Source organism: Tubulanus polymorphus, chromosome 3, assembly GCF_964204645.1.
Source record: "Tubulanus polymorphus chromosome 3, tnTubPoly1.2, whole genome shotgun sequence".
Taxonomy (NCBI): Eukaryota; Metazoa; Nemertea; class Palaeonemertea; order Tubulaniformes; family Tubulanidae; genus Tubulanus; species Tubulanus polymorphus.
The window spans coordinates 17,880,492-17,895,970 of NC_134027.1; the positions used below are offsets into that span (position 1 = coordinate 17,880,492).

Here is a 15,479-nt window from a genome sequence, read left to right on the forward strand (position 1 = left end):
CAAAATAATCATTTGTCGCGGGCGATAAAACCAAAATAATCAATTGTCGCCGGCGATAAAACCAAAATATTGAATTGTCGCGGGCGACAAAACCAAAAAAATGAATTGTCGCGGGCGATAAAACCAAAATCTTGAATTGTCGCGAGCGACAAAACCAAAATATTGAATTGTCGCGACAAAACCAAATTATTTATTCGTCGCGGGTGACAAAACAAACTAGGGGTCCAGGGACACCATGCCCACTTCGGAAGTGGTTCCAAATGCTCAACAATCTAACAATTTCGATATTGAACGCCCCCTGGTGACCATATACAAAATCCAATGAACTTGAAACTCACCACAATCATAGAACATGTCAGCAGCTACGATTTTGTAATTGATTGTGATAACAAAATATGCCTCGTTACCAATTTAATATGCAAATACTAAGTTATTCTACTATTTAACGCCCCCTGGTGACCATATTCAAAACCCAATTACCTCGAAACTTACCACAATCATAGAACATGTCACGAACTACAACTTTGTTATCGATCATGGTAACAAAATACGCCTAGGTACCAATATAATAAGGAAATATTAAGTTATTCTACTATTCAACGCCCCCTGGTGACCATATAGAAAAAACTATTTTCCTTAAAACTCGCAACAATCATAGATGATGTCATGAGCTACAACTTACCGATTGATTGTGGTTACAAAATATGCATAGGTGCGCATATAATATAGAAATGCTAAGATATTGCATTATTCAACGCCCCCATACACAAAATCCATATACAAAATCCAATGACCTTCAAACTCACCACAATCATAGAACACGTTATGAGCTACAACTTTCTAAATGATTTTGGTAACAAAATACGCTTAGGTATCAATATAATGTGGAAAAACTTTTTCCCACTTACGAATGAGTACTGGTGACACCAAGATGGCCGCCAATTGCGTCATAATTGGCTGATGAAAAATACCTGTCTCGGGTATAAAACATCCCTTGCCAAAGAATACCCATCACAAATTACAATGAGAAATGGTAAACCAGTAGGAAGCTACAGGACTCAGAAGTCGGGCCAAAATAAACATTTTTTGCCACTAAAAAGGTCATAGGACGGCCATCTTGAGTCCGATCGACCCAATTTTTGTTATGCTGATGGGCCCTGGAGGGATTCACATATATCCGAAAGATCAAGGTAATTGATCAAAGCGTCTTCAAAATTTCCCTCAAAAAGTTCAAAAACGTGTATAAAGTGCTGATTTTGGCGAACAACAATGGCTGCCAGTCGGCCATCTTGAATCTGACAGGGCCAGTTTTTGGGCTGAAGATGTGTCTAGGGTAGATACACGTGTAACCCAAACATCAAGACGTTACCTTGAAGCGTCTTGAAAACTTCCCTAAATGACTGGATTCCGTCTACGGACGGACCGACGGACGAAAAGTGAACGCAATAGCCCACTGGGACTTAAGTCCCAAGTGGGCTAAAAATGAATTGTCGCGGGCGATAAAACCAAAATCTTGGATTGTCGCGGGCGAAAAACCAAAATATTGAATTGTCGCGACAAAACCAAAATATTGATTTGTCGCGGGTGACAAAACCAAACTAATGAATTGTCGCCGGCGATAAAACCAAAATAATGAATTGTCGCTGGCGATAAAACCAAAATATATAATTGTCGCAGGCGATAAAACCAAAATATTGAATTGTCGCGTGGGACAAAACTAAAATATTGAATTGTCGCGGGCGACAAAACCAAACTAATGAATTGTCACGGGCAATAAAACCAAAATAATGAATTGTTGCGAGCGATTAAACCAAAATAATGAATTGTCGCTGGCGATTAAACCGAAATATTGAATTGTCGCAAGCGATAAAACCAAAATATTGAAGTGTCGCAGGCGATAAAACTGCGACAAAAAAAAATTGTCGCGGGCGATAAAACCAAAATAATGAATTGTCGCGTGCGACAAAACCAAAATAATGAATTGTCGCAGGCGATAAAACCAAAATAATGAATCGTCGCGGGCGACAAAACCAAACTAATGAATTGTTGTGGGCGATAAAACCAAAATAATGAATTGTTGCGGGCGATAAAACCAAAATAATGAATTGTTGCGGGCGATAAAACACCAAAATATTGAATTGTCGCAGGCGATAAAACCGCGAGAAAAAAAAAATGGCCGCGGGCGATAAAACCAAAATAATGAATTGTCGCGGGCGATAAATCCAAAATAATGAATTGTCGCGGGCGATAAAACCAAAATATTGAATTGTCGTGGGCGACAAAACCAAAATATTGATTTGTCGCGGGTGACAAAACCAAATTAATGAATTGTCGTGGGCGACAAAACCAAAATATTGATTTGTCGCGGGTGACAAAACCAAATTAATGAATTGTCGCGGCAATAAAACCAAAATAATGAATTGTCGCGGGGCACAAAACCAAAATTATTGTTTTGTCGCGTTATTTTAGTTTTGTCGTTTTGTCATAATGTCGCCCTCATTTGCATATACGTGTTTTTTTACGCATGGCCCTTATCAGCCACCATACTAAAGCCTTAAGGTCGCGTAAAACTCGATAAACACTTCAAGCGACACAGCGAACGATCTCCTTTCCCCCACAGCGAACGCTTAACCTAGTAGAGGCTACTAGCCTATGTAGGCCTATGTATATGCGTAGGCCTAACATCCGGACTGATTTGTCGTAGGCCTATTGAATAACAACCGTCCTAAATATCGTAAATTTTGTTTTGAAGTTCAATCCAATGAGTCCGTTAATAACCGCAACATTTATACTGTGTTTGTTTGAGACAGTAAATGTCAGTACCGGTAGGCCTAAAGCCTTAAGGTCGCGTAAAACTCGATAAAAACTTCAAGCGACACAGCGAACGATCTCCTTTCCCCCACAGCGAACACTTACTCCGAATGTCAAGTGTGAGTCCAACATATGGATAAGAGTGTTTTATATACTTGTATTTAGTAAATACCTTGTGCATTTGACAATGATCGGTATGTACTGTAGGAAATATAGAGAATTGATGGTATTGATATAGAGGTTGAAGCCCGCGGCCGAATATAGTAATATATTCTTTTATTTTGATACCTCATCAACATAACAGCTTTTCTCCGCTATATCTCTTCGGCGTGTTTAGTTTAGGCCTACGACTCCCCGGTACACTAAAGATTTATCTTAGTAAATACACGGTTAATTTGGTAAAGAAAAATAGGTATTATTAAACTAACTCCTTGAAACCCGCAGCCAAATCACTGGTAGTAACAAATTAATTTGTACTCGATTTGATTCTCATGATGAGGTGAAACTGGCAGCTGATCCCCGGAACGACGATGTAGTGACACACGTCGATTCGTCGATGTTTAGTAAATACCTTGTGCATTTGACAATGATCGGTATGTACTGTAGGAAATATAGAGTATTGATGGTATTGATATAGAGGTTGAAGCCCGCGGCCGAATAAAGTAATATATTATTTTATTTAAATTTAATTTAATTTTAATTTAAATACCTCGTCGACATAACAGCTTTTCTCCGCTATATCTCTTCGGCGTGTTTCGTTTAGGCCTACGACTCCCCGGTACACTTATGATTTGTCTTAGTAAATACACGGTTAATTTAATAAAGAAAAATAGGTATTGCTAAACTAACTGCATGACGCCCGCAGCCAAATCACTGGTAGTAATAAATTAATTTGTACTCGATTTGATTCTCAGCCCCGGAACGACGATGTAGTGACACACGTCGATGTGTCGATGTTTACGGCTCGACAAGGCTTTTAAAATCTAAAGTAGTAAATTTCCTGTGTATCAGTAATATAATTTGATGAGGAAAATGGGTTACTGTTAAAATTAGTTTTTAAAAACCGCGACAGAATGTGCAATTTTTCGGTAATAAATTTGTTAATTTATGCTTAAATTGATAATCGATGTGACAAGAAACGTGCGGTAGATTTCGGAAAGACGACTTAGAAAAACATGTCGGCTCTTTGAATGGGGCTCAATTTTCGATGTTTACGGCCCGACAGTGCTTTTGTAACGTTGATTCTTCAAAATTCGCACGGAGTATTTGTAGATCGAACTGAGCTGAATGATATCAGACGGATTGTATCGGCAACAGCGGTAATGTAAAAAAGCCTATGTACTTTTGACAAAAAATGTGTGGAAAAAAATAATAATAATAATAATAATAAGAAACACGCGCATCTCAATAGGGTTTTCTGTGATGTAACAGAAAACCCTAATAATAAGAAACACGCGAATCTCAATAGGGTTTTCTGTGATGTAACAGAAAACCCTAATAATAATGATAAGAAACACGCGAATCTCAATAGGGTTTTCTGTGATGTAACAGAAAACCCTAATTAAGAGATTCAGAAGAAGAGATGAATAGTACTGGAATAAATCGAATGCAATCTTTACTAGAAAAAGGATTACTTGATTTAACTGATGAAGAATTAAAAGAATTTCCTGAACAAGCACGAAGAGAAATTAAAGGTATGCAAGAATCATCTGATGAAATTGCTAATATTAAGATGAGATTTTCTAAAATAACCATGTTAAAAAAAGAATTAACTAATGCAGATGAAGAATTAAAACAATTAGAATTAAATAGGGATCATCAAGTAATAGAGGAAGCTGATTATGAAAGCAGAAAGTTAGCTTTAGTAAAAGAAATAGATGACTTAGAATATAACATAGAATTACAAAAAGAAGAAAGAGATACATTATTAAAATCATATGATCTTAATCATATTAAAAAATTAAATGTTATTTTTAAAGATTTGTTGATAAAACCAAATTCTGAAATATCATTAAAAGATAGAATAAGATTATTATTTAAGTTAGAAGGTATAACAATTCTTTCAATTCTAACATCTGTAACTATGTTATTTACAACAATTGGTTTAGCTATATCAAATGCTTTGAAATCTACTCCTACTCCCAATAAACCGGATAAACCCCCAGATAATAATTCTATACAAGATAAAGTTAAGGATGGTTTAAAGAAATTAGCAAAATATTTATGGGAACTATCTAAAAAATCTGCCGCAGCTTTACCAGGAATTATTGCATCAATTGTTGGTTTTATATTGAAATCTGCAGGAAACATTATTAACCTTGCTGCTGAACATATTATTTTATTTTTAATTACAGTTGTAAGTGCAATTATTTTTGGGTTAGTAAACATGTTCAAAAATAAATAATTAATTTTTTGTTAAATAAATGAGTGGGAGTTATATCAATCCTTCTAAGAATCATAGAATATCTAATGCTATTAAAGCAGAAAGATCACATCATATAATTACTCATAATCCTTCAAATATTAATCCCGATGAAACTTTATATGTTAGAATTCCTAGATTAACACAAAATACTTTTTATGTTCCAAATAGTATTTATTTATCAGCCGATATAAAAGTAATCGGTAATAATAATAATTATGTTGTTGATAATGTTGGAAGATATTTGATTAAAAAATTAACAATAAAGATTGGTCCAGAAACAGTTTTCTCATTAGATGATTATAATTTATTTATGCATTATTAAGATTTATGGTTAACTAAAGAAAATAGAAATAATATGATATTTCAAGGAATCCAATCAGAAAACCAAAATAAATTAAGATCGGAAGCTAATAGCGCAATATTAACTAATGCTGTAGATAAATTGATAAAAAGTATATATGGAAGCAAATATAAAATTCCATTAGACTTTGAATTGATAAATAACAATGCACCTTTATATAAATACGCAATTCAAGAAGACGTTATATTCGAAATAACATTTGCTCCTGTAAATGAAATTGTATTATCTAGCGTTAATAAAGATATGAGTTATAAATTATCGAATATATGTTTAGAATATGATACAGTAACTGATGAAAATATTTCAAGTATAATTCAAACTCAATACAATCAAGGATTTTCATTATTATATGATTATATTGATAAATTTAAAACTGTAACTATTAATGCAAATGATGAAATTATTAATGAGAATATTAACTTCCCAAGAAGATCTATTAAAGGTATATTAATATTTTTTACCATTGCAACATATACTAATGGCGCAATAAATGTTGATAATTATTATAATCCTGAAATAACAAAAGTAGAAATAACTATCGAAGGAATAGCAAATAAATTTTTTGTCAAGGAATGAGAATGATTGATCAATGGCCAGAAATTAGAAAACATTTTATGAATGAAAAAGTGAAATCATCTGAAAATTGTAACGTGACGTATATTTCCACACCGCTTGGCTTCATAGCCAGTGAGGTATTATCATATTACTACAGTTCTACTGGCTATGTAAATCATTTCTACGTGTGTTATACGTCACGAGCACTGTCAGCAACTACGATCAACGAAAACGACGGAATAGCTTCGACTCGGATTTTATTTACGACTTCAAAATAACGAGTACCGAGTACCGGTTTGCTACAATACAAAAACAACTAAATGAGTAACAATACAATAAAAATAGCGGAAAATTGTGATAATTTGATAACTTACAATTGCTATATCCAGCCATAGCGTAGTGCTGGCATACTTCTAATACGAATGACAGGATAAGACTGTGCATTTACAAAAATGCCCCGAAAATTTATACGGTTAGAAATTCATGGTTTACTAAATCTATTCAATTCTACGTGAAGCAAAACGCGAAGGATTTAAGGATAATACGAAAATACTGCATACAAATCCAACAGTATTGGTACACAATTTCAACAATACCGGTAAAGGAAGCACAAATTTAACTTTATATACATAGATTTCAACACGGCACCTCCTTGACATTCGTAATATCACGGTGTCAACAAGCAAATATATTTATATACATCATCTAGCAACATTCAATTTTAATTCATTAGCATACAATAATCATTCATTCTATACTTTCCTCCAGAACACATAATTTCGATACTGGACGTACATACTCCCCTGATGCCGATTTTACCTTTACTGTGCGAACACGACCATCAGCAACACTTGGGTATGCGTTTACAATACGCCCTAGAGACCATTGGCCCCTAGGAGCATCTTTATTAACGAGTAGAACTAAATCTCCTACTTTTACATTTTTATTTTCAACTAACCACTTGCCGCTCACAGTTAACTTCGGCAAATATTCTAACAACCATCGTCGCCACACATGATCAGCCAGAACTTGGCACTGTCGCCAGCGTTTGCGACTATTTATCTCTTGTTCATGAAATACTCATTGGGGAGTCACAGAGGAGTCACCTCCGTGAAGAAAGTGATTTGGAGTAATTGGGGTATAATAGCGTGGATCAGAACTATTATAGGTCAATGGACGACTATTTATTGCAGCCTCTACTTCTATAAGTGTCGTTCGTAATACATTTTCATGAAATGATTGACGCTTCAAAACTGATTTAAGTGCGTTCTTAACTGTTCTCACTAATCGCTCCCAAGCTCCACCAAAATGCGGAGCACAGGGTGGATTAAAAACCCACTTAATGCCTCTTTCAAGACAAAAATTCGAAATTCGTGACTGATTCAACTGAACTAAACATTCCTTCAACTCCCTATCAGCCCCCACAAAATTAGTACCATTGTCACTATAAATTTCGCAAGGCTGACCTCGACGACCAATGAACCTACGAACTACCATCAAAAAAGTATCCGTATCCAAGGAATCAGCTAAGTCTAAGTGTACGGCTCTAGTTACCAAGCAAGTAAATAGGCACCCCCAAACTTTAACTAAAGATCGACCTCTTTTTACGTGCAAAGGCCCGAAATATAGTCAACGCCTGAAAAATGAAAAGGCTTACAATGACTCGTAGTACGATAAACAGGTAAGTTCGCCATAAAGGGAACTTTGGGCTTAACTGAACGACGACGACAACCGAAACACTTTGAAATAATTCGCTTAGCAACTAATCTGGCTTTAATTGGCCAATATCTTTGTCGTATCAATGATATTGTGTGCTCAGGTCCGGCATGAAAATTAGAAAGATGTTCTTTCTGCACTAGCAAGTCCGTAATGTGATGACTATATGGGAGAAGAATCTGGTATCTAGCCTCTATGTGTACATAGGGAGCGCTGTGGATTCTCCCACCAACACGTATATAATTACCATCAAAAAACGGATCAAGGCAACGTAAAGAGCTACGTTCCATTAGCCTGCTCTCTTTAATACAAATATAATCCTCAGGGAAACCCTCCTTTTGAGCCTGAGTTATTATGCAACATTCCGCAAACTGCAGTTCCTCGGGAAGCAAGGTACCAGCTTTCATGGCTTTAAATCCTAATCTTTGAACTGCAGAAGCAAAATTCTTCACTGCGCGTATAATCCAAGCAGCTCGGCGCAACAAGGGATACCAAAGCGAAAAGTTTTCTGGCTCAATGAAACCATGCAAATCAACAACTCTCTCATGAATATTTGCTGAGAACGATGAAACTTTATTCACTGATCTGACAACTCGTACATTTTCATCCGCGTCAGAAATATAACCAACTTGAGGCTGGGAAGGCCAACTATTTTCCGATTGTTTTAGAAAATCGGGACCATCAAACCACCTATGGGAAATCTCTAATTGTGAACCGCTTAGACCGCGAGTACAATCATCGGCTGGATTGCAATCAGTCGAAACAAACTTCCACTGATTTACCGAGGACACTTCTCGAATTTCTGCAATCCTATTAGCAACAAAGGTTTTAAACCGTTTTTTCTCATTACCGATGTAACGTATAACAGTCTGAGAATCTGTCCAGTACGTCACTGCCTTTATCTCAGAAATCTCGGCCTTTAAAGTTTCAGCGAGACGAACAGCCAAAACAGCACCCTGTAATTCCAACTTAGGTATAGTCAGAGGGTGTTTGTTGGGAGCCAAATGCGTTTTAGAAGCGGTAAAAGAGCACAAATTCTCATTATCCATAGAATAACAAAGATATGCAACCGCACCAAATGCGCGTTCTGAGGCGTCACAAAAGACATGTAATTGTAATTCATCATCAAGCGATGATAATCGCACATGATGACGAGGGATACTCAAGTTATGGAGCATTAATAAATCATCCTGCCATATGCGCCATCTATTAGACAAATCAACCGAGATTTCATCATCCCAATTATATCCACAACTCCAAATATCTTGTAACAGGAACTTAGCGCGCAGTATAAATGGAGACAAAAAACCTAGTGGGTCGAAAACAGAGAAAACGGCGCTCAGAATTCCTCTTTTAGTAGAAGGGACATCTTTTACAACAGGTTTACAAATGAAGGAATCACTTTGAGCATTCCATTTAACTCCTAACGCACGTTCTAACGGTAAGTCGCTCAAATCTAAATCTAAAGACGGATTCGCGCGTTTTTCGGCTGGGATATGAGATAAAACCTCTTAACTAGACGACATCCACTTAGTAAGGTAAAAACCACCTCTAGAGAGAATCTCAGACACTTCACCATAAATTCGCAAAACGACGTTTGAACCGGGAAGCGATTTTACAAAATCGTCGACGAAAATGTCTTTAACAACTGAACTAACCACCAAACTACTGAAACAATCCGCATTATCGAGAGCCGAACGTTTCAGTGCATAATTAGCACAACAAGGCGAATATCTCGCACCGAAAATGTGTACTTGCATCTTGTAAACATCAGGATAACCAGATGACGCATCCGGTCGCCAAAGAAACCTCAAAGAATTCGAGTCTTTCTCGGAAGTCCTCACCTGATGAAACATAGCCTGGACGTCTGCCACCAGAGCCGTTTCGTATAGGCGAAATCTTTGAATAACCCCAAACAAACTATTCAAAAGATCCGGACCCGTCATCAACAAGCTACTCAATGAACTTCCCTGAAATTTCGAGGCGGCGTCAAATACAACCCTAAATTTATTTGGTTTGATTGGGTTTTTAACACAGTGATGTGGGATGTACCATGTTCTAGAACCTGACTTACGAGCCTCTTCAGGAGATAACTTTTGTGCATACCCGTCTGAAATGTAACCATTCAAGGTATTACTGTAACCTTCTTTCATAATCTCATCTTTCTCTAATCTATCCATTAACAACCTAAATCTCCGATGAGCTAATTGAAAATTGTTAGGTAAAACGCTATCTTCATCCCGCCACAACATCCCAACTTCATAGTGCCCATTAACAAGATGAGTGGAATTTGTTAAAATAGCTAAACTCTTTTCATCTTCAATAGACCCAGTTCGATCAGGGTAAATAACGCCAAAGGACTCAGTTGACCAAAACCTTTCTATCTGCTGCGAAATTATAGATTCATCTAACAAAGAATCACTAACGATTGATTGAACATGAACCCTATTTACGTTATTAGAATCTACGTCAGTCATACCGCCTAAAAGACACCATCCTAATTTAGTTCTTATAGCAACGGGTTGACTAGGAGTACCTTCTCTGACCTCTAATTGTAAATGAACCTGTGGCACGTTAGCACCAAGGAGAACCTGAACCTTATCAGAGAGAACTTCAGAAAAATCAATTCCATTCAAATGAGCTAGTTTTTTCACACCTGTTTCATTTACTTTCTGAAGCGGGAACGCAACGTGATGGTCGAACAACACTAGAATGTAGGGTATTTATTGTTAGCATTTGCGTCTTACCAGGCAGCCCTAAATCGGCGGCCAAACTATCTTGTATCATAGTGATATCACTGCCCGAGTCTAGCAAACCATATGTGGCGATTCGACGACCGTTCTTGCCTTGAACTATGATCGGTAGTACCTGAAAATATACATTTGTGCAATTACTATCAGCGCTCAAAACCGTATTTTGCCCAATTGCCTTTTCAGTATTATACTCAATATTACATTGAAAATCATCAGACTTTCCAGAAGCCACCATCTGACCAGAGTTTGACCACACATTATCAGAATTATTTGTAGGTAACTGAATTTGACGTTGATTTTGCAATAGTGTATGATGCTTTTTACCACATTCTGTTTCTTAACACCTAATTGTTGACAAACAAGACTTCAGATAATGTCCCTGAGCTAAACAGTTAATACACAAACGATTAGACTTGACAAACGTGAATCTTCGTTCAACGGGTTTCTCTAAAAACAATCTACACTTGCTTAAATTGTGATTTTACATTTTACATTTTGTAGTTTGACTTCTTGAATTCAAAACAAAAGATTTAGACTTATTCAAGCTTTCATTATTGAAATTACTAGCGCGCCTGGGTTTACTTTGCAATGAAAACGGACCGAAATCAGCATCGACACAGTCCTTGAGCCAATTTTCAAGATCTACTAAAGTGAGATCCCGCTGCCGATATATGCGACGAGCGAAATCATTCCACTTTGAACGCTTGTCAATTGGCAAACGTTTTGACAGTTTTTGGCAACAAATCACTACTACCTATTTCTGAGGTATAGTTCATCTGATTCAATGTAATTAAACAATCTCTGACAGAAATATAAAAATTACGTAATGAAATAGAGTCATAAGGATTAACTACCGGACCATTAGTTATGGAATCAATATAAGCTCTTCCTACATGTACACGCTGACCAAAAACAAATTTCAATTCCTTAAGGGATCGCGCGTAATTCTTTCCACTAAATCCAAGACCCTGAATAAGCTTCTTTGCCTCACCTTTGACGTGTGTCTGTAAAGCATCCATTCTCCTGGTATCTTTGATACCGGGGCGGCAATGAATTTGAGCATGAAACTGTTCAATGAAACGCGGCCATTGAAGTGTGGAGCCATCAAATGTCGTCAGTTCCACCTTCGGCAAGTCTTGGTCAATCTGCATCTTGACGACAGCTTCCTCGAGGGATGAAATAACAGTTTCCGGTCCAATTACCGTTTCCATTCCTTCTACGAGATCGTCGATCCAAGCATCAATTGTTGAACGATTCATCAGGTTAGACTCTTGTTCTTGCTCCGTACTAGACATCTGTCTCGCATCTTGCGATTGCGAGCCACTCGCAAAAGGTACAGCAGTAGGATTTAAACGTGAGCCAGCCGCAGTTGGAACTCTCGACGATTCAACGGTTTCTAATTGCTTGAGGGCATCCATTGCTCGGTCGTAATAACCCTCGAACCAATCTTCGGCCTTTTCGATTTCATGATCATCCTCCAAATAAGTAACATAACGATTGTGTGCAGTTTGAAGAGAACTCAAACTGCCAGTAACACGCAATTTAGCGGATTCGACGGCCGATAAACAGGTAATTGTAGCGGCCTTATCTATCGCACGTGTCAACCAACCGGCTAAACTCGATCTCGTATCTTTCGTTTTCTTCGACTGAGATTTTTCGTCGACGACTGACATCGTGAACTTGAAATATACGTACAATAATTGCTACTCGGATTTTATTTACGACTGCAAAATAACGAGTACCGAGTACCGAGTACCGAGTACCGGTTTGCTACAATACAAAAACAACTAAATGAGTAACAATACAATAAAATTAGCGGAAAATTGTGATAATTTGATAACTTACAATTGCTACATCCAGCCATAGCGTAGTGCTGGCATACTTCTAATACGAATGACAGGATAAGACTGTGCATTTACAAAAATGCCCCGAAAATTTATACGGTTAGAAATTCATGGTTTACTAAATCTATTCAATTCTACGTGAAGCGAAACGCGAAGGATTTAAGGATAATACGAAAATACTGTATACAAATCCAACAGTACTGGTACACAATTTCAACAATACCGGTAAAGGAAGCACACATTTAACTTTATATACATAGATTTCAACAAGCGCTAAATTTATAACTCAACTTTCCAGAGCTCAAGGCTGCTGCTATAACAAGCTTTCCCACGTAGATACCTACGTCACTCTCACCTATCTGCTATGCTTCTCTCTTATGTGTGACATAAGTATACACGTAGGTTGCCTGCTAACCGCAACTACTGCCTTGAACTCCGGCTTATTTTCCCATTGTCTAAATATGTAATTTATTACTCCAATACTGGCACCTGTGGACTGAGGCCAGGACAACAACACAAACTAACGAAACGAAACAACAAAATTGAAAAAAATAAGAAACCTACACTAATTTACATTTTTCTTCATCCCGAATTAATTATTTCATAATTTATCATGGAAAACACGAAAATTAGAAATATATATCGCAAAACCATCAAAATTAAAATTTATTGTTTCGTCTTGGAAGTTTTATATAAATCTTTGTAGGTCACCTTGTCTATCATTCCACATGTATGCAATACAGAGAAATGGCGGCCAATGACGGAATTTGCGGAGAAATTAATTTCTCAAAACAATGTTGATAAATCGCTCAAAACATTCATAAAATTTGATTATTTCGAAAGGTACCTGTGTAAGTTTGTGAATTAAGCCATTAATTGTCATCTTCACCCGTCAAGGGATTCGAACCCACTACGCTAAAGTTGTTCACTGAACCCCTTGACCTCACGAGTTGTTGGAGTCATTACTAGCCGACCAGGATCGGGTCGTACCAATCACAGCGCTTGTAACAAACGATGTCCATTGCTTTTCCCGTTAAATGGACCAATCAGCGAACGTTTTACTGAAAAAGGAAGTATTTCGCAAATCGATATATGACGTCATGCGCCATTAATGAAATCAGGCTTCATGAGGCCAGGGGGCTTGTGGAAGCGAGTTTCGGAGTGATACCGGACCCCTGGCAAGCGAGGATGTTAATTGTGGACTGAAGTGAATAGAAAGTATATTTTTGAAGTGTTACTTTTTTCAACCGTGTTTTGGCCCTTGTCATCCCTAACGTTGGTATAAGCCCATCCGATTATAAAAAGCTTACCACCAACGATTAGGTAACTAACTACGTCTCCTTCTGCCTCTGGTCCGGGTCCATCGCCGTTTCGCTTCGGTTCTGCCTCCGGTTCATATAAATACGGCCCGATCATTAATTCCTCTTCGTCACTTCTTTCCTGCCATTCAAATTCACTAAGCGATTCATCTGGATTTGATGCCAAAGAGGTATCAAATTCAGATGAATCGCTCCCATTGTCCGATTCTCTATTCATTTCTATAGACGCCATTATTGAGCTGCTCCCTTTAATGACGTAGGTTCTATAGGCCTAAATAGCCCGCAGTACACGTGTTTTTCCGGAACGACGTAAAGAAAACAAGGTGTGGGAAAATCAAAATCATCAAATATCACTTTAAATTGAAGTTTTTTCCGATCTTTCAAATTGTCAATCTAAATAGAATACTATAATGAATCATTTTATTGCAATTGTAGAAAATTCTTGAAAAAGAGTCAGTTACCCTTTAATCATTCTACTTAATTCTACTTCCCTATTCTACTATCCTTACATTTCTTTTAGAATAGTTAACTAGTCTACTATATTTCCCTTTTAGGTTTAGAGGATTAAGTGTTAAGAAGGTTAGGATTTATGGGTTTAGGGTATAGAGGGTTAAGTGTTTAGGGGTTAGGGTTAAGACGGTTTAGAGGATTGGGATTTAGAGGGTTAGGGTTTAGGGGGTTAGGGTTAGAAAAGTAGAACAGTAACTATTCTATTACGATCGTAACGATCGTTAGGATACGAGCCTAGTATATGTCCTAATGAGAAAATCATAAAATAGTACTATTTTTGACTGACTACCGGTATCCTTTAGAATAGTAGAATAGCAACTATTCTATTACGATCGAACTCCATTATGAGTTTTCCGGTTTGCTCGGCTACCCGTACTGGTGGGGTAGTCTAGATAGGCAAATGAAAGCTCCGGTTTGCTGAACTACCCCTTTTTGCGGGGATGCGGTATGATGTTTGATCTGACAGTTTCAAGTGGTTAATGGGTGTTTCAAGTGCTTACAACGATGCTTATTACTTCATGTGGTACAAAAAAATGTCATAATACCAATACGCTATACCGCTAGGGCTTCGTAGAAAGAGCACTGCCTGTGGCCTTCCCAAACTTTAATTTTCCTGATCGATTTGATTTCGTCCAAATGAGACTGAGACGGCCTTTTCCAGTTATGGCATTTTTGGATCACATCACTGGAAATGACTTACGCTTTTGGGCCACTTTTTCGGTTCCAGACGTTTCATTTGAGCTATATACCACAATGGTGACACCATGGTGGTCAGTAACTGACCAATTGAGATATCCCCGAGTCTGAACACTTGAACACACGAATTTCGGTAATTTTTCAAGTCATATTTGTTTTCAAACTACTAATGAATCATCATTGCAAATTCATCACTGACCATCACTGACCACCACTGACCATTTCAAATTTCTCGAATATGAGAACGAAATACCGCGTTTGATTTGATCATAGGCCTACTTGAAATACGCGTCATTTCAAATCACGATTACCGTACATCATTGCGCGATATTCGAAAAACTTCAAATTGATTGGCTAGATATATAGACTGGTGGGCGCTGAGCGTTCACCTGTCCGCCCAAGAAATTGTGGTTGATGTAATAGACCAATAAAGGGTTTGTGTTGGCGTGAGCTTCAGCGGGCGGCAATTAAACTCTGGCAAACGAGGAT

The 15,479-nt window shown here is 37.4% G+C and overlaps 1 protein-coding gene across 1 annotated transcript in view; it reads right to left on the minus strand.

The window, feature by feature from the left end:
- LOC141901887 (uncharacterized) overlaps positions 1–13,363 on the minus strand; it is a 153,116-nt gene extending 139,753 nt beyond the window's left edge. The window contains exon 1 of the mRNA XM_074789439.1: positions 13,313–13,363. Within this exon, the coding sequence (XP_074645540.1) occupies positions 13,313–13,348 (36 nt within the window). The 5' untranslated portion in view covers positions 13,349–13,363. The remainder of the gene's footprint in view (positions 1–13,312) is intronic.
- Positions 13,364–15,479: the final 2,116 nt, after the last annotated feature.